At 44.0% G+C, this 19,669-nt stretch overlaps 1 protein-coding gene across 1 annotated transcript; it reads left to right on the forward strand.

Moving 5' to 3' along the window:
• The first annotated feature begins 14,829 nt into the window (after positions 1-14,829).
• On the forward strand, positions 14,830-16,995 carry FOXD1 (forkhead box D1). The gene has a single exon (XM_065599079.1). It carries the CDS (start codon positions 15,517-15,519, stop codon positions 16,678-16,680), a length of 1,164 nt encoding a protein of 387 aa, XP_065455151.1. The 5' UTR covers positions 14,830-15,516; the 3' UTR covers positions 16,681-16,995.
• Positions 16,996-19,669: the final 2,674 nt, after the last annotated feature.

Genomic DNA, 19,669 nt, shown 5'->3' on the forward strand with positions numbered 1-19,669 from the left:
GCCGAGAAACAGGAATTGAAGGAGTGCCGGGACAGTGAGAAGAGGGACCTAAAGGAGAACGCGGGACACCAGAAAGAAGCCACGGAGCAGCTCTTAAACATTATGGAGTGTCAAGTGGACACACTCAGATGATACTAGCTCTTCAAACTGAGCAGCTCTGTGCCTGCCCTCCCCTGCAGCCACTGTCACAAAACTCTTTTCCATGCGCTTCCCACACATCGCCAACACACTGTTATCAACCTCCTGGCTCTACTCTCTACCCGCAGCTCCACTCCTCCCTCCTCACAGTCCAGCACTGTGGACTCCCACTCCCCACTGCACTCAACACCCATCCCTCTGCAGTTTGGCCTTGCTGAAGTACAGCACCCGCTGCATTGTACTCCAAAGGAGAAGGTTGGGTATGATCCCTGGACATACAGAAATCTGTAGCTGTCCTGGGACCCCTCCTCCTCTTGAGACCTCCCCTTTCCCCATCCCACATCCTCCTCCCTGCTGATGAATTTTTTCGGTTGACTCTCTCCTGCGGTTGTTGTCTTTTAATAAAATAATTGTGTTTGTTTGAAAGCAATCTTTATTCTATTACGTGAAAAAGCGCATTGCAAAGCAACATACAATTAAGTTAAGGCCCCTTCTGGAATCGTGTGTACCAATCACCTCCAAGCATTACAAGCACGGCAATCCCAAGCTTAGCAACAAATATTAGTGGCTTTCAGCTTCAAATTGCTGCCTCAAGGCATCCCTGATCCTTATGGCCCTGCGCTGTGCCCCTCTAATAGCCAACCAACACTTTTTCCAGGATGTCTTGCTAACAATTCAAACTCACTATCGCTAAACCAGAACTCCTTATTTTTCCTCCTAAATTGTCTTCTGTACTCCATTACTGTTGAAAACACCACCATCCTCCTCACCTTTTGTCCTCAAAAGCTTGATTCCTCCAGAGCTTGCGTTTGTCTGTTCGTCCAAGTTTTTGTAATGTCACCCTTTGTGGTCATCTCTGAATACCTCCTGAAGAGTTGCATACAAAATTTACAGCTGTCCCATAGCTTACATTTTCTCTCAACTTCCCCCAATGCAGTAGGGGAATTTTTTTTGTTTGAGTTTTTATTTCCTCCTTTCCCCCTTCTTTTACTTCTCTCTTTCTTTCTTTTCCTTCTGGTTTTCACAACTTTTTATTCCCCTTCCACCTCCTCTCTACTTCTTTGCTGGTTTTAGTTGGGGATCTGGGAAAGCCAAGTCAAAGAAGTGAGTTTTACACTTCATTCTGAAGTTGTGAAATTAGTAGTTATTCAAAAGCTCTGGTGCCAAGAAAGTCCTGTTTCCTGCTCTCATAAGTTTCATCCTTGAGGATGATAGTTTCTGAGGTATATATCTGCTAAGGGAGAATGTTATCTGAGAAAGTGAGAGGCTTTCTGTGAGATACTTAAGGTCAGTTTCATGGAAAGCCTTGAAAATGGACCATGGCTTTAACCTTGACTAGGTATTCTATGGGGAGCATTATAGTGAGTTAAGCGTAGTTATTTATGCTCTCAGTGACTGATATTACTGAGGAGACTGCATGCTGCATTCTGAACTAACTGAAGCTTCTAAAATGCAGAGTACTCATGCACAGATATATCAAGTTGCAGTGATCTAGCCTGTAGGATATGAAGGTGTAACTGACCATGGCCAAGTCATCATCTGATAACATGGGGCACAGTTTTGCAAGACTCCATTGCAAGAAGGCATATTTTGTAGCTGCAGGTATTTGAGAAGCCAGAAGTATTGAAGAGTGCAAAAGGATCCCAATGATGTGGACTCATCTGACATTCTGGTGCATATTCCTTGGAAAAAATATTGTCTTTCAGCAATGGATGTTTAGTTTCTAAATTTCACAAGTGATGTAAAACCATATCTGGGTCATATTTTTCTTTCATTGTATTTCTTCTCCCCGCTCCCCGTCATGGTTGGAACCTACTTGTTCTTTTAATGATGTAACTGCTGGCCCACACCGGGGTGTCAACAAGGGATCAAACTTGGGACCTAAATGCATCAGCCTTTACTGTCTGAGCCAGAAGATATTTTACTCTTAGCTAAAGCTGTAGTAGGCTCATCAAGCACTAGCTGGCCTAGCCACCACCAGAAGGGGACAGAGGGCTACTCTGAGCAGGCAGGGGTTACAATGAAACCATCTTTCCAAATCACCCATTGGTCTGAACTGAGCTCCAATGAAGACTAAATACAAATAGCATAATTGTGTGAAGCTCAGCAGTGTTCCTGTTCCACAGCAATTACATCCAGCATGCCAATGTTGTAATTCATGAACAAGCTTTGAGTGGTCTGTGTGAAGGACCACTTGCACTTTGTATCATCCTTAATAAATAATGTGTTTAATGGGGCTTGTATTGTTTTGAATGAGGTAAATCTGGGCACACACTGAAGAACCTGTTTTATTAGCAGTGGCTCAAACAGCTGGCTGCACACACTCATGTGCTATTCCAGTCCACTCTGAGAATCTCAGCTGAATTTGGTTTGGTTTTTAACAGTGATTGCATTAAAAAAGTGATTCTCAAATTTATTTGCTCAGGCCTCCCTTCTTTGTGTCTGTAATTATTTATGCCCCCTCCCCTTGCAAGTACATATACCGCCACTGAGCTCTGAAGGCAGAACAGAGAGCAATGGCTGCTGACTGGGTGCCCAGCTCTGAAGGCAGCAGCACAGAAGTAAAGGTGGCAATGTGAAAAGTGATATTTGTCAATATCACTTTTCACAGCAGACTTAGCGTCCGTATTGCCACCTTTCTGCGCTGCTGCTAACAGTTGTTGTTCTGCTGCCTCCAGGTGATTGAATGTGTGTGCGGGAGAGCCCTAGCCTGGGCTCCATCTGTCCCCTTTATCCCCACTTCTGGGGTGTGCAGGGCCCTTCTGCACAAGCCCCAGCCACCCAGGGCTGACAGCCAGAGCTCTTTAAAAAAACAAACAAAAAAACAAAAACCACACAGGTTGTGCCTCCCTTGACACATTCCTGTGCCCCATAGTTTGAGAACTGCTGCATTAAAGGATACCATACCATTCCAAAACTTATGTTGTATATCCATTTTTATCATATTAATTGTATTATTTTATTTTATTTTATTTTATTTTGCAAAATGCTACATTTTTGCATATCTTCCCATGACCCCCTTGGGTCACTTCTGAAACCTTGAGGGTCACAACCTGTACTTTGGGAAATTGTCTTCAAAGTGTAGGAAAGCCACAAGTTCGTGTGACCTAACTTAGCTGTGAAGTGATCATGCACATCTCTTAAGGTGCAGAGAGCATTTACTGTATTATAAAGTATACACTGAATAAGGCATAGCTCCCTTCCTTCCAATATTCCCTGCATAGGGCATATTCCATTCACTTGCCTTACTTAAGAAAAGTAGCCCCAAAACTTAGGACCCCTTTCTGCCTCCTTCTTCACCATCATCTACTGCATCCACAACATCCTTTCCACTCCTACCCTCCCTTCATTTCTTCTTCCTTCTGAGTCAATAGCTATAGCTCAACTCTCCCACACTCGGCCAGGTTTTGAGCAGTGAATAGGAAGTTTTACAGACATGTACACACATATGTGAACTGTGTTTGAAAATATGTGAATCTAATTCTTTGCAGAGCAGCCTTTGCATGAATTTACAGGTGAAATTCTCAACTTTTACAGATCCAGATAATATGCATTATTTTGAGAAAATGATCCTTAATGAATAAAAATATGCATGTTACTGACTTCTTGAGAAAATGGGGAAGAGGCATCCTAATTCTTCCAAATCAGAAATAAATAGTTCCTACAGATTTTTCCAATTTTCCCCTAAAATAATGTATTTGTTAGTACTGCTGAGCAAGAGCAAACTCTGACCTCATCCTAAATGTCTGGCAAAGTGTGCTCACATTCCCTAACTCGAGTGCCAACCCAAACATAAGATTCAAAGGGTGCCTAGCTATGTGTTGAACTAAAAATCACATGGGGAAGGTTATTTATAATATTTATAATTTATAATAGTTCTGAGCTATTATTTTATAAGGCTCACCATCAACATAGCAGTGAAGTCACCCAGAACAGCATAGGTGACTGAGATACTAGTTCAGATGGGAATTTACTCATCTCTTACAAGAAGCATATTTGATTTAGCAGGTGCTACATCTGTTTCCATATGCAATCCAATGTATTGGTTTTAACCTAGAATGCCTCAAATGCTCTGGGTCGTGACTAGCTAAGAGACTGCTTCTCTGCTTAGTCATCCTTCCCAACAGTGGAGATCTGCTAAAGAATTCTTGTTCCATCCTCAGATTTGAATCCTGGGGATTGGATACAGGGGAACATCCTTGGCTTTGGAACTCGCTCATTCCCAGCCTTCTGGAGACTGTGAACTTTTAGGGAACATCATGGGACTGATCTGTTGTATTGAATATGTGCTTGAAAGTGGTTTGGATATATGGGGATTTTAAAAGATGGGTTAGAATGAATAATAGTCAATGGGACTATTTGCATTAGTAAACTAAGCAGGATTTGATCCTATGTATGTAGCTAAGCCCTGGTCTACACTACGAGGTTAGGCTGAATTTAGCCACGTTAGGTCGATTTTATAAGCAATGCGTCTACACAACCAACCCCTTTCCGTCGACCTAAAGGGCTCTTAAAATTCACTTCTGTACTCCTCCCCGGTGAGAGGAGTAGTGCTAAAATCGACCTTTCTGGGTTGAATTAGGGGTAGTGCAGACGCAATTCGATGGTATTGGCCTCTGGGAGCTATCCCAGAGTACTTCAATGTGACTGCTCTGGACAGCACTTCAACTCCGATGCACTAGCCAGGTACACAGGAAAAGCCCCAGACAATTTTGAATTTCATTTCCTGCTTGGTCAGCGTGGCGAGCTCAGCAGGCCAGGTGACCATGCAGTCAGATCTGATTGCTATATGGGGAGAAGAATCTGTGCAGGCCGAACTCCGATCAAAAAGAAGAAATGCTAATATATATGCCAAAATCGCACAGGGCATGGTGGACAGAGGCTTCAACAGGAACACACAGCAGTGCTGTGTGAAAGTTAAGGAGCTCAGGCAAGCCTACCAAAAGACAAAGGAGGCAAACGGTTGCTCTGGGTCAGAGCCCCATACATGCCACTTCTATGATCAGCTGCATGGCATTCTAGAGGGGGACCCTACCACTCTCCACCACTGTCCGTGGACACCTGCAAGGGGGGAGTCTCACGCAACAGGGAGGAGGATTTTGTGGATGAGGTAGAGGAGGAGGAGAATGGGCAGCAGGCAAGCGGTGAATCTGTTCTCCCTGGCAGCCAGGACCTTTTAATCACCCTGGAGCCAATAGCATGCCAAGGCGAGATCCTGGACCCTGAAGCCGGAGAAGGCACCTCTGGTGAGTGCACATTTGTAACTACAGTACAGGGTTTAAAAGCAATTGTATTTAATGTTTGATTTGCCCTGAAGAATTGGGATGCATTCACAGCCAGTACAGCTACTGGAAAAGTCTGTTAACGTGTCTGGGGATGGAGTGGGAATCCTCCAGGGACATCTCCCTGAAGCTCTCCTGGAGATACTCTGAAAGCCTTTGCAGGTTTCTGGGGAGGGCTGCCTTATTTTGTCCTCCATCGTAGGACACTTTACCATGCCAAGCCAGTAGCAAGTAGTCTGGAATCATTGCAGCACAAAGCATGACAGCGAATGGTCCTGGGTTTTGGTTGCATTCAAGCAACATTCGGTCTATAACTTTCTGTGTTAGCTTCAGGAGAGTGATATCATTCATGGTCACCTGGTTGAAATAGGGGAATTTTTGTAAGGGAACAGTAAAAGGACCCCATTCATGCTGGGCTGTTCCATATAGAACATGATTGCAACCAAAGTCCTACAGTGACACCAAATCTTGTATAAAGGGGGTCAAATGAGGTATCTAAGACAAGGTTATGGTTTGCTGGTTATAATTATGCTGTCTATATGTGTGTATCAATTTTGTAGTTGAAGTTATGAATATTGGCTCTATACTGTCTGTATTTCAAATTTATGCTATGCTTCTGGGAAACTTCCCAGACAAGTTGGTGTTAGCTCTGCCTAGCCTGCTTGATGGCCCATTAAGGACCATCAGCTATACAATTGACCCATTGAGAGAAGGCAAATATGCCTTGCAACTCAGCAAAGTATGCAGGGACTTGCCCATGTGACTCCAGACTCCATTTTGCTGTAATTTTCCACAGTAAGGACAAAGAGGTATTCTTACACCTGGAAAAGACTATAAAAGGCTGATGCCTCTCCTCCATCTTGTCTTCAATCCTGTTTCATACCTCTGGAGGAACTTTGCTACAAACTGAAGCTCTGAACAAAGGACTGATGACCCATCCCAGCTGGGGATGTATTCCAGAGACTTGATTTAAACCTGCAGTTTATTTTATCACTGCTACAAGCCTAAACCAAGAACTTTGCCATTACTGTATGTAATTGATTCCATTTATCCAATTCTAGCTCTCATCTCTATCTTTTCCCTTTTATGAATAAACCTTTAGATTTTAGATTCTAAAGGACTGGCAACAGCATGATTTGTGGGTAAGATCTGATTTGTATATTGACCTGGATCTGAGGCTTGGTCTTTTGGGATCCAGAGAACCTTTTTTCTTTTATTGGGGTATTGGTTTTCATAACCATTTGTCCCCATAATGAGTGGCACTGGTTGTGATAATGGGAAACTGGAGTGTCTAAGGGAATTGCTTGTGTGACTTGTGGTTAGCCAGTGGGGTGAGACCAAAGTCTTCACTGTCTGGCTGGTTTGCTTTGCCTTAGAGGTGGAAAAACCCCAGCCTTGGGCTGTAACTGCCCTGTTTTAAGCAATTTGTCCTGAATTGGCACTCTCAGTTGGGTCCCACCAGAACCGCATCGTTACAGGGGGGTAATAGCCTATATAAGAAAAAGACCCAAAAATCGGGACTGTCCCTATAAAATCGGGACATCTGGTCACCCTAGGTGGGGGGAAGTGTGTGCTGCACATCCACCCAAAAACTGCAGTCCCTCCTTTTAAATGGCAATCCCAACCAGCATTGCTTGCTATGAGAAAGGAGGGTGCTGCAGTTTGAAACCATTCTCACATGTTATGAAGGCGGAAGAAGCCAACCCTGCATACCCTTTGGCTTATCATGGCTGCCTGGAAACCCAATTATGTTGCCCAGCCATGTGTGATGTGTCACCATACTGGCAGGCGCTCAATATAAAAGGCAAAATGAGACCTTGTACCTAAAGCACATGTGCTGTCTGCTGTGAATTGCTTGATTCACTGTGAAATACTCTCCCTTTTGTTCTCAGAAATGTATCATCTTAAATTTTACTCTCCCTTTTTATCCCCCCACAGGTGCAAATGTTTCTATGCTCCCCCTATCATCTCCGTCCCTGAGGTTATCGCAGATTAGAAGGTGGAAAAAAAGCACTCGCGATGGCATTTTTTCCAAGCTCATGCAGTCCTACCACACTGATAGGGCACAGCTGAATGCATGGAGGCATTCAGTGGCAGAGACCAGGAAAGCATTAAGTGAGCACGATGAGAAGAGGCAGGAGGCGATGCTGAGGCTAATGGGGGAGAAAACCGACATGATGAGGCATCTGGTAGAGCTGCAGGAAAGCCAATAAGAGCACAGACTGCCACTGCATCCACTGTATAACCGCCTGCCCTCCTTCCCAAGTACCATATCCTCCTCACCCAAACACCCAAGAACGCAGGGGCTGGGAGGCTCCGGGCACCCAGCCACTCCACTCCAGAAGATGGCCCAAGCAACAGAAGGCTGTCATTCAAACAGTTTTGATTTGTAGTGTGGCTACAATAAGCAATGTGTCCTTGTCCTTCCCTCCTCCCCTGCTTTCCTACCCCATCCGGGCTACCTTATCAGTTATCTCACTTTTTTTTTAATTAATAAAGAATGCATGGTTTCAAAACAATAGTGACTTTATTTCCTTTGCTGCTGTGATTGAAGGGGGGAGGGTGGTTGGCTTACAGGGAATTAAAATCAACAAAGGGGGCGGGTTTGCATCAAGGAGAAACACACACAATAGTCACACCATAGCCTGGCTAGTCATGAAACTGGTTTTCAAAGCCTCTCTGATGCACAGTGCACCTAGCTGCGCTCTTCTAATTGCTGTAGTGTCTGGCTGCTCAAAATCGACCACCAGACGATTTGCCTCAACCTCCCACCCCACCATAAAGGTCTCCCCCTTACTCTCACAGATATTATGGAGCACACAGCCAGCAGCAATAACAATGGGAATATTGGTTGCGCTAGGGTCTAACCTAGTCAGCAAACAGCGCCAGCGAACTTTTAAATGTTCAAAGGCACATTCTACCACCATTCTGCACTTGCTCAGCCTATAGTTGAACTGCTCCTTACTACTGTCCAGGCTGCCTGTGTACGGCTTCATGAGCCATGGGAGCAAGGGGTAGGCTGGGTCCCCAAGGATAACTATTGGCATTTCAACATCCCCAATGGTAATTTTCTGGTCTGGGAAGTAAGTCCCTTCTTGCAGCTGCTCAAACAGCCCAAAGTTCCTAAAGATGCGAGCGTCATGCACCTTTCCCGACCACGTTGATGTCGGTGAAATGTCCCTTGTGATCCACCAGTGCTTGCAGCACCATTGAGAAGTACCCCTTGCGGTTTATGTACTGGTTGGCAAGGTGATCTGGTGCCAAGATAGGGATATGCGTTCCGTCTATCTCCCCACCAGAGTTAGGGAACCCCATTGCAGCAAAGCCATCCACTATGATCTGCACATTTCCCAGACTCACTATCCTTGCCAGCAGAAGGTCAGTGATTGCATTGGCTACTTGGGTCACAGCACCCCCCATGGTAGATTTGCCCACTCCAAATTGATTCCTGACTGACCGGTAGCAGTCAGGTGTTGCAAGCTTCCACAGGGCTATCACCACTCGCTTCTCAACTGTCTGGGCAGCTCTCATCTTGGTATTCCTGCACTTCAGGGTGGGGGAAAGTAACTCACAAAGTTCCAGGAAAGTGGCCTTACACATGTGAAAGTTTCGTAGTCACTGAGAATCATCCCATACCTGCAATACTATGCGGTCCCACTAGTCTGTGCTTGTTTGCTGGGCCCAGAATCGGCGTTCCATTGTATCAATGTGCCCCACTGACGCCATGATGTCCCAATTGTGATATCCCATGCTTTCAGGAACATCTGTGTCCATGTCTTCCTCACAATCGTCCTTGTGCTGGTGTCTCCTAGCCAGGTTCTGCACATACTGCAGGATAATGCGCGAGGTGTTTGCAGTGCTCACAACAGCAGCGGTGAGCTGAGCGGGCTCTATGCTTGCCGTGCTATGGCGTCTGCATGGGTAACCCAAGAAAAAAGGCATGAAACAATTGTCTGCCATTGCTTTCACAGAGGGAGTGAGGGAGGGGAGACTGACAACATGTACCCCAAACCACCCGCGACAATGTTTTTGCCCCATGAGGCATTGGGAGCTTAACCCAGAATTCCAATGGACAGTGGAGACTGCAGGAACTGTGGGATAGCTACCCACAGTGCACCGCTCCATAAGTTGATGCTAGCCATGGTAGTGAGGTTGCACTTCACCGCCTTCATGCACTTACTGGGGACATACACAATCAACTGTATAAAATTGCTTTCTAAAGATCAACTTCTATAAAATCGACCTAATTTTGTAGTGTAGACATACCCTAAGGTATAAGTTATGGAGTATGTGTTATAAGAATTTTAGCAAGTGAAAAGAAGTAGGTGTATGTGTGTGGGTACTTAAAAAAAACATCCTGACATTATTCTAATCATGTTGTCCTCCCAAGGGTAACAGAGCTACAGACTTTTAATCCAAACTTCCCTTCCTTCCCAGTTCTGGCATTTTAAACATTCCTGTTGTTTGAAAGTTCTAAAAAGACTTTGTTTCTTTTTAGGAAGTGTCTCATGTTATGTGTCTGCCAGTGAACCCAGGATAGAATACCTGCCGTGGTAATCATTCCTGCCCAGGGATATTCCTGCTAATGACGCTGGCAATCTTACTCTGCATAAACAGAAGGACAAAGGATGATCCGAGTCTGAGTTATTGTGGATCATTACGATAATTATTTTGCAAGTATAACTGTAGTCTGGGTGTGGGAAACTATTGGGGGATTTTGTCATTTTTATTCTTTTGTGCTGTATTGTGTAATTGTTGTAGCAGTGCCGAGGCCTTAGGAGAAGTGCCCTAAAGGAAATACAAATACATACATTACATTTACTATTTTCCTGCTTCTCTAGGGCTTCACAAAGTTTTTACATGCTATGATTTTCATGTTGTTTTGGTGTTGCAGGTTAAATCATGCTTTTGCCTGTTCCCCATTCTCATCTCTCCCACTTTATGTCTGTATTGTCTCCCCCCCTTTCACTCAGCAGCTTACATTATTTGTGTACCCTCATTGAAGTCAGTGGCAAAACTCACATCAACCTAAAGGCCCTATAAGTGAACTAAATGGGGACTGGATAAAAATTGAATGATAGAAACAAGAAAACAAGCCTCCCTCCCACGGACTAAAATGGGACTATTTCTAGGAGTAAGGATTTGCAGGTTTGGATCTATAGTTTCTCTCCTTACATACGGACCAGCAAAATGTTTCTTTTATTACAAAAGCTCACAGATTATTTGTAAATTAAACAAGAAATCTGAAAATACATTGGGACAAATTTTGCTCTCAGTCATACCCTTGAGACCATGATCATTGAAGTCAGTGAGGATCAAGGAACATAGGGTAGAATTTGGCCCAATTTTGGGCTGGGGACGGGGTCTGAGTGGAAATCCTAATAGTTTCCTCTTGTCTAGAAGGAGGGTATAAAAATGATTAACCTGCCCACAATGCGACTCCTTCGGTTTGTTAGACAATATCAGGGTTAGCAAATACAAGAGAGACTCTCTCCTCAGAAATGGCCTGTTCATTGCAGAGGATGTTCAGCGTTATCAGCAGTCATGAAAATTCCTTAGTCAGGGCAAATAATTGTCCCTTTTTGCATTGTCCCTTTGCTGACACCAACTCTTTCCGATTGTGAAACCTGCTTAGAAAACAAGTTTCCTACTCAGTGTAATGTTCTGCATGGCAATCTCCTATTCACATTCCTGTGTCAGTTGAAATATCCATATCGAATAAATGGCTAGAGTTGTTTGCCCTGAACGCTGAAGGCTGCATCTTTTTCTGTCCCCACCGACATCTTTTCTTTTCTTGACTGTGGGTTTTCCAGAGGAATGCTGCCATTTAAATAAATGTACACAATAAATAAATGGGGACACATTTTACATGAATATAGGCTAGAAAGCAAGAATGTAATGAGTAAATGTATTTTCTATGAGCCTTATTGTGCCATCAATTTGAGGCAGAATTTGGGGGAATTCTGGTTACAAATCGATAGCATGATATTGCCCTGTGTTGTTTTAGCGAAGACCTTTATGTTTACACACTCTGCTGTCTAGAATGGAGTATACAAATCGGTAGAATCATTGCCATTAACAGTTAATGTCCGGATCTCTCCTGTTCACGATAAATAACAATACGCCATAACTGTCTGTAGGAATTATATTAACACGTTGCATATTACTAATATATTCCGTTTATAAAACCCTCTCCGGTATTATGAACGTGTACAAAGAGCATTGTCAATAGAAGAATGAAGTGGTTGGAGCGCTTCCACAACTTGAAACTAGCATTTGACAAGTGTACAAAGAATAGACACTTAAAAGTCAATCAGAATTAACCCCAGGGAAAAGCTCAGGGATATAAACAATGTAGTCTGGTAGTTTGTTTCCATAACAGCCCTACATATTTTCTCCAGTGGATTGCTGTTATTTGCAGATACTTTGAATCATATCAATTCCTGTGTTCTTCCTTTTAGTCTTTGCTTGTTAGAGTTCTCATCAAACTTTTTAATGCAAACTGCACTTCAGGACAAAGGGCAATATCTGTGCTATGGGTCTGGAAGCAGAACTCCCTATTGATTTCAAAATCGATAGCACAATATGGCCCAAAGAATTCTAGTTAGCTGCCCAGGCACCGGCAGTGTCTTTTCCTCTTGTTCCTACAGCTGGCGCTGGAGCTAATCACCCCGTGGCAATGCTCAGCGTTCTGGGATTGGGGACTAGGGCTGTCATCCCCGCACACTGTACTGAACAAACTCCGAAAGCAAACTTGGCCGACCGTGTTCCGGCATGCCAGCATCTTTGCCGGTAGGTGGCATCCCTTGTCCGCAGAGAATCTCCGCCAAAGAGCGCTCACTGAAAGGAAATCAGCAGAGAAGCAGCGCGATTTCGGCTCTGATGAGGAAACTCAACTTTGAGTTTCGCTGTCTTGTCTGTAAAAAGAGCAAAACATCAAATCGCTGGGCTGGCGGTTGTCTAGCAAAGAGCTTCTGTCTGGGCCCGACAGTTCTTCATGCCGAGCACTGTCGTTCATTTGAAACATGCAAGGAGATGGACTTTGCTTTCTCCTTCTTTACCTGCTGTTTGATTTCCTGCAGGAGCGAAACACAGCAGAGCTGTCCAGAGAACTGCAGCCAGGGCCTGCTCCCGAGGTTATTTCCCTGTCGAGCAATGTCTGACGTTGTTTCGTTCTCTTCTGTCACACATTTTTAGCACAGCCTTTATAAGTTGGGAAGGAAAGAAGTCAAATATTCTTTTGGAGAAAAAAAAAGTCACCATCACTCTGAGGGACTGCAATAAAACCTTATCTTAATTGTCTGTAGTCAGAGCTGACTCACTGCCCTTCAGTAAACCCCACCTCTCTTTCCTCGAGTGACAGATTATAACATTTTCAAAGCGTGTAGGGAAGATACATTTTAACCACCTGAGACAAAGTGGCTCAGGGTAGGTGAATATTTCAGTTTTTCATCGGCGTGTGCATCAAAATCATGGAAATAGAATGCCGCGATAGGGGGTCAATATTCGAACACTGTTTTCTGCATGTGTTACGCATATAAAATGTACATAGATGAAGCATGCACGGGTTTTGGCAGACAGGATAAAGGCAGGTCTGATTATTTTTGCATTCTTATTTCTGTAAAGCTGGTGCCGGACCACGAATGTTAAACTCCATTCTTCTTATTTAGTTCTTTTTGGACGACTATAAACATTCTGGAATGTAATAAAAAACACGAGAGGTACTAGAAGACAAGGAGAATTGAGAAAAACACACACTAACTAACTAACAAGAAACTAGAACAAACAAAAAATAACTTTAAACACTTTTCAGGCAGGGAAACCTTATATAATAACTTGCCTTGGTATCCAAAACGGAAAACTATTTCCCCACATAAACGATATTTCACTCGCTATTTTTAAATACAACGCGAGTTACTTTATCATTTCTACAGAGGTACACAATCTATTAGCCAAAACATAGCTATTGCTTTAATTATTCTTTTGCTTTTGTAACTTTTTGTGGTATGCTCCTTTGGCTTCTCAGTAATGAACACAATGTAAATAGGATTATTTGGAAATAGTAACAAGGATTATGTTCACAAATCCATGAACCTGAGTTTGAAACAGTTTTGCTTGCAACTTTTGATTTAGAAAATATATTGCAAATGCATTTGAATAAAATGTTATATTTGAAATATGCATTATAGCGCGTAGTTATTTTTTCTTTTCAGAATAATTGTAATCAGAATAAAAAGATAACTTTTATATACTGTCCTACATTAAAACAGACTATCATTTAGAGTTAATTCGGTAGAACTATGTATAATATGTATTCAAGATGGTTCTTTTTAATGTCAGAATGCTTAGAAGTGCATTTATCATAATCTTTCCCCTCTAACGTCAGAAGTGATCCATTAAATGTGTGCGCCCTCTAATTGAGAGGAGTATGATCTTTTGTTATTATAAAGTGTGTCGTCTGACATTGAAAAAAAAATCATGATGTTATTAGGAAATATATATTTTTTTCACTTTCTTATTACTTTTGCTCCACAGCTCAAAGGCGAAGAGATTCTTAAAATATGATGTTTTGTTTCTGCTTGCACGAGAAGGGGACTTCTCTTTTTCTGTGTTTCCTACAACCGAAAGGGCTACACTTCTTCCTTTAAATAAAGTCCTAAACATTAAATATGAAAATAGTGGGGATATTTTTGAGTCGGTTGACAGCTAGAGATATACAGTATGTGTGATATCACTCCTAAATGACAAATACCCTGAAGAGAGGAAAAAAGAGTTTTCTAAAAGTTTCTGCCTAAGAAGCATTTTCACTGGAGGTTTAGAGCACTACCCCCATCCTGATGGTTAGGAAATGTTCCTTCTACCAAAAGTTCCATTCAGATCCTGCCCTGGACTCGAAGACCGACTTTAATTTTAAAGGGCTCATCACTATATATAAAAATGATGTCGTATTTTTATCAGGCGTGTTCTCCTTTTCCTTCGTCATAAATTGCAGTTATTGAATTAAAATCAAATTGTCTTCAGAAGAAATTCATCTGCAAAAACGACTATATTCTGCAAACATTACGGTGAAAACAGATGGTTTTGCATTTTCTCCTCCTGTGTAGTAAAACCGCAGGGAAAAAAAAGAAAACGTGTCCGCTGGGGGTCTCAAAATCCTAATGAATGAAACAGTAAAATGCAGATGTCCCTGCCACCCGTGGGATATTTGCATGGACGGTTCCTGTATTTGGGATTGCCTCGCTCCCTTTTTGGTGCGATTTCCCCTTTTCCTGGGAAGGTTCGAGCTACAAAGGACATCAAGGGCGTTCAGTTGCTGGAATGCCTTGCGATTTGGGCAGTGATTTGGGTAGCAAATGTGTTCTCCAGCTACTACTTAAAATAACCCCAGCAACAGAAGTGCAGTTTGGTGTTGCGGCACATGGAGGGCGGAGGGCGGGGGAGGAACTGCAATGGGATGGCACACTGTATATTGGGAGAGGCAGCAGGAAGGACTGCGTATTTCAGTTTCCTAACCCTGACCTTTAGCAATGCGGGCAGTCGAGTTTCTTGGAAGCATCAGGACTGGGGGGGGGGGGAGGGGGGTGTTCGTGCCTCCCCCCGCACCCTCCCCCCCCCCCCCGGACTTTGCCTGCTCCGTGCTGGTTTAATTTCTCCAAGCAGGAATGCGCTGAGATGTTTCCCCAGTTGTGGCGCTGACGTTTGGAGCCATGTGATGGGCCCCCTTTCGCTATAAGGAGAGAAGAAAGGCCGCCCTCTTTTGGACTCAGCCCCAGCCTTTTCAAGATCTTTCCCAAGACTCTTCCCCCCCCCCCAATACTAATCGCTCTCCCTCCTTCCCTGGATCCATTAATGTCCGAGGGCTCCTGCGAGGAGGAGAAAGAGAGGAACCAACTCCAGGTCGCAGCCAAGGGGGAGAGATTTCCCGCTGCCTGCTCAGCGGAGGCTGCTGCTGACTGTTGTGTTTGTTGCTTGTTCGCACCAGGGCTGCAGATCCTGGCTCTGTCTGGGCGGATTCGCCGCCTGGAGCAAAGCAGGGGGACTCCAGCGTGCACGGCTCCCCGGCCCCGCCGCCCCCGATGAGCCGCTCCGCCAAGCCATGACTCTGAGCTCGGAGATGTCCGATGCCTCGGGACTGGCTGAAGAGACCGACATCGATGTGGTGGGCGAGGGCGAGGAGGAAGACGAGGAGCCCCGGCGCGGCGGGCGCCCCTATGCCCAGGAGGAGGAAGAGGAGGAGGAGGAAGAAGACGAGGAGGTGGGGGAGCTCCCCGATGACATCTCGCTGCCCAGGTCCCCGGCGTGCGGCGGCGCGGGCAGCTCCCCCACCTCCTCCCAGCGCCCCTACAAGGCGGCGGCGGGCGGCGGCGGGGCCAGCAAGAACAGCCTGGTGAAGCCGCCCTACTCCTACATCGCGCTCATCACCATGGCCATCCTGCAGAGCCCCAAGAAGCGCCTGACGCTCAGCGAGATCTGCGAGTTCATCAGCGGCCGCTTCCCCTACTACCGGGAGAAGTTCCCCGCCTGGCAGAACAGCATCCGCCACAACCTCTCGCTCAACGACTGCTTCGTCAAGATCCCCCGCGAGCCCGGCAACCCGGGCAAGGGCAACTACTGGACCCTGGACCCGGAGTCCGCCGACATGTTCGACAACGGCAGCTTCCTGCGCCGGAGGAAGCGCTTCAAGCGGCAGCCGCTGCCGGCGCCCGAGCTGCTGCTGCGCGGGGTGGATCCCGGCACCTTCCTGCAGCAGCAGCCGCCGCCGCAGCAGCCGGCGCCCTACGGCTACGGACCCTACAGCTGTGGATATGGCATTCAGCTCCAGCCTTACCACCCCCACTCCGCCGCCCTCTTTGCCTTTCACCACCACTCCCCGCCGGCCCGGCAGCCGCCCCCGAGCGCCGCCGGCCCCGTCCTGCCTCCTGCTGCTGCCCCTGCAGCTCCACCAGCCTCCTTACTGCCAGCGGCGGAGCTGGCCAGGACCTTCAGCTACCCGCCCCAGCTTAGCCCGTCCCTGACTTCTTCTCTGCACGCTGCCAAATCCAGCAGCTCGGCTCTGGCCCGGTCCCCCTTCTCCATTGAGAGCATCATCGGGGGGGCTGGCAGCAGCTGTGCGTCCCAGTCTGCGGTGGTTCCCGTCTTAGCCAGGTCTCTGGTTTCTTCGTCCTCCGTTTCTTCTGCCGCTGCGGCCTTAGGGGCACTGCACCAAGGGACAGTCTTGTCCAATGTCGAAAACTTTACTGCTAGGATTTCAAATTGTTAACGAGTTAAAGTCTTTCAGAAGGTAGGATTCGGGGTATATCTTTTTTTCACCTTCACGAATTGAAACGGACATTTTATACAGCCGATTTGTGTCCTGCCACTTTGTTGTTCGGTACCTATATTTATGCAAAGCCAATTCTATATGCTGCATAGGCAGAAACTTTTGTTGTTGGAAAGTTATATCTTATTCCTTTAAAAAAAATCTCTAAACCATTGAAGTTCGGAGATTCTCAGGTCCAGGAATTCAAAAACAATAATGTACAAGAGAAATGAAAGGTCGTGAGGGAGGACAATAAAGCAATACTTGTTCATTTTAGTACACTTGTCTCATGTACTTTTATAAAAGGAAATTAACATGTTTACACGGAAGAAAGTCAAGATTATCCTTTCTTATTTTAACCTGTGTTTTGTATTATAATAGACATACGGAGTTTTTATTTTGTACTTTATGCGTATTCTTTACAAGGAATGTTGTTAAAATTACTGGCAAGTATTATTGTACTATTCTAATGTACATTTTTTACACATTTTCAAAAATAAATTTTTTAATTTTCAAAAAAGTCCCACCCATACAATTGGCTTTGGCCGTTCCCCTCCTTAGCACTTCCCCCTCCCATCCCCACCGGATAGAGTGAGAGTTTTGATTTGCGATTAGTAGAATAATAGAGAAGTTAATACAACAGTAATCACAATACTTTACAGCAAATAGTTATTTATAAAAGGATTTGACCAAGAAGAAAATCAGAATATGATCTTCACAGTCTAGCCATTGTCAACTATAACAGGTAATAAAAAGTAAAAATATCAATGGGGGGAGGAAAGTAAGTAAATCTATTTGTTGTTGGAAGATATCCACTTCCTGCAAATTACAATGCTCTAAAACTAAAACTATTTGTATTTGGGTCAATAAATGTAGACTATTTTAACACTTTTGGGTGTGTTTTAAATCATAACTACATCAGTTTAGTTTCCAAAAGGTATGGGGGAAAGAAAAATAAATTCTATATAAACAGCTATTATGGGGAATTTCCCCCTTATACTTTTAGGTTGATGTAAAGACAATACGAGCACTTTCAGCTACTTTGAGAGAGAGAGAGAGAGAGAGAGAGAGAGAGAGAGAGAGAGAGAGAGAGAGAGTACAAAAGGTACATTTAAATATAGAATATATTTCTGTCTAAACCATTTATTAAATATTCAAGTAATTTAAATAGAAATATATAAATATACAAAATATACTCAGTTATTATCATATCAGATTTAGACAAAAATTGAGACACAAAGTCTGAATTTGAAAAACACATTTGTAAAACATGGGCCTGTGACTGAATGGAATATTATGAAGTACAAACATACGGATTCCAAATCAGAGAGTTCGGTTTAAAAGGTATCCTCTGTAATTTTATTTCAAGCATATTTTGGCAGATTAAAGAACAAAGTATCCTGATTTCCTGAAAAACTGAAGGTTTTTTCAGTTATATGGTTTCACATTTCAAGTTTTTTTTCGTCAGTTTACAGAAGGATAGTGGTCTGTGCTCTCGTAAATAGCCAAATAATTATTTTGTATTTCGTTTGTAGCAATGCGGTGTTAAAATTGTTTTTAATAAGCGGAATGACTCAACGTCTGGTCTCTGCTGAGTTCTATTTGCAGCATATAGATGAAGGGCCGCCTGAGAACAAAAGTGTGTACAATCACATTTAATCTTTAGAATAAGAGAAAAATCTCAAAGGCATCATATATTTGTCCTTGTAAGAAGATGGGGAAAATATTTTACTTCATTATTATTCACAAATGACCTATTAAATACGGGTTTATAAAAGTTCCTGAAGAAGAAATAGGTCTACATTTTTCAGAACCATTTAAAGTCAACTATTGCAAGACATATTTGTTGATGGAGTAATATATTGTACTTCGAGTAAATATGTGTTAAATATCGCAAACACTGTACTAATAGAGTTTAAATTAGCTGGCCAGTATCCCTAAAATCATAGTTTAATTATGAATTAAACTATTCATAGCAGCCCTCTAAAAATACAAGTCAACATATTCAAACGTGGGTGACTAGTAAGCTCCCAATGGGAACTGCAAGTTCTCAGCACATTTGGAAATCATGCTACTTTTATTTAGGTGTCTAAAAATGGATTTAGTAGCCTAACAGTAGATAACCAATTTTTAAAATGTTATCCATAGGAGTTAAGATTTAAAATTATTCGGTGAAAGTTTGTAGTGGGAAAACAGGTCTATATCTATGAATACTAGATAGAGTTCTCAAACACACAGACTAGTATTCATGCTTTTATTCTTCTTGTTAGCAAGACTGTGCTTTTAGATGACAGAACATGTAAATCTCCACCCTTTATCGGTGCAACAGGGAAAGTAGCTTCAGGCGGTCCACTTCCCATTACTTGTTTCTTTTAGCTTCATAACAACAAAACCCGGGAAGAAAGCCATGTTACATGTCCATAAGGCTGTCTCCACACACGCAGGTGTGTGTGTGCCTGCGTGTTATTTTCCCCTTTGGTACCTTTCATCAGTAAACGTATATTAAAGGCTCCTTGCATATTTCATGTCAGTGGTTTCCCTCGAATTTGGGCGGAGGCCTCCATTTGGAAATTGAAAGACAAGATAATTAGTCGCTGGCAGCTCGAGTTGAAATGACTTCCCATCGCTAATTTGGGGACAAAAGTGGATGTTTAGTCTGACTCCACCGGCAAGACCTAACTTCTTTAGCTGTTGTGTCTTGTGCTTCTCCAAACAGCCATGGGCTCTGCAGAGCCCTCAGGGCCCAGGGCCCAGCGCCCCTCTGCCCGCTGCACTGAGCAGCTAGTGTCCAGGCTGCTCTGCCAGAGCAGGTGCTGTAACAAAGGCCGGCCGGCCGGCCAGCCCTAAAGCCTTTGATGGGGCTAACAACATCTCTGAGCTAGGGGTCCTCATTCGCATGCAAATGTAGCGCAGTGTCCCCTTTTCTTTGAAGGCAAACAGAAGGACATTT

This window comes from Chrysemys picta, chromosome 6 (assembly GCF_011386835.1).
Source record: "Chrysemys picta bellii isolate R12L10 chromosome 6, ASM1138683v2, whole genome shotgun sequence".
In the NCBI taxonomy this organism is placed as follows: Eukaryota; Metazoa; Chordata; order Testudines; family Emydidae; genus Chrysemys; species Chrysemys picta.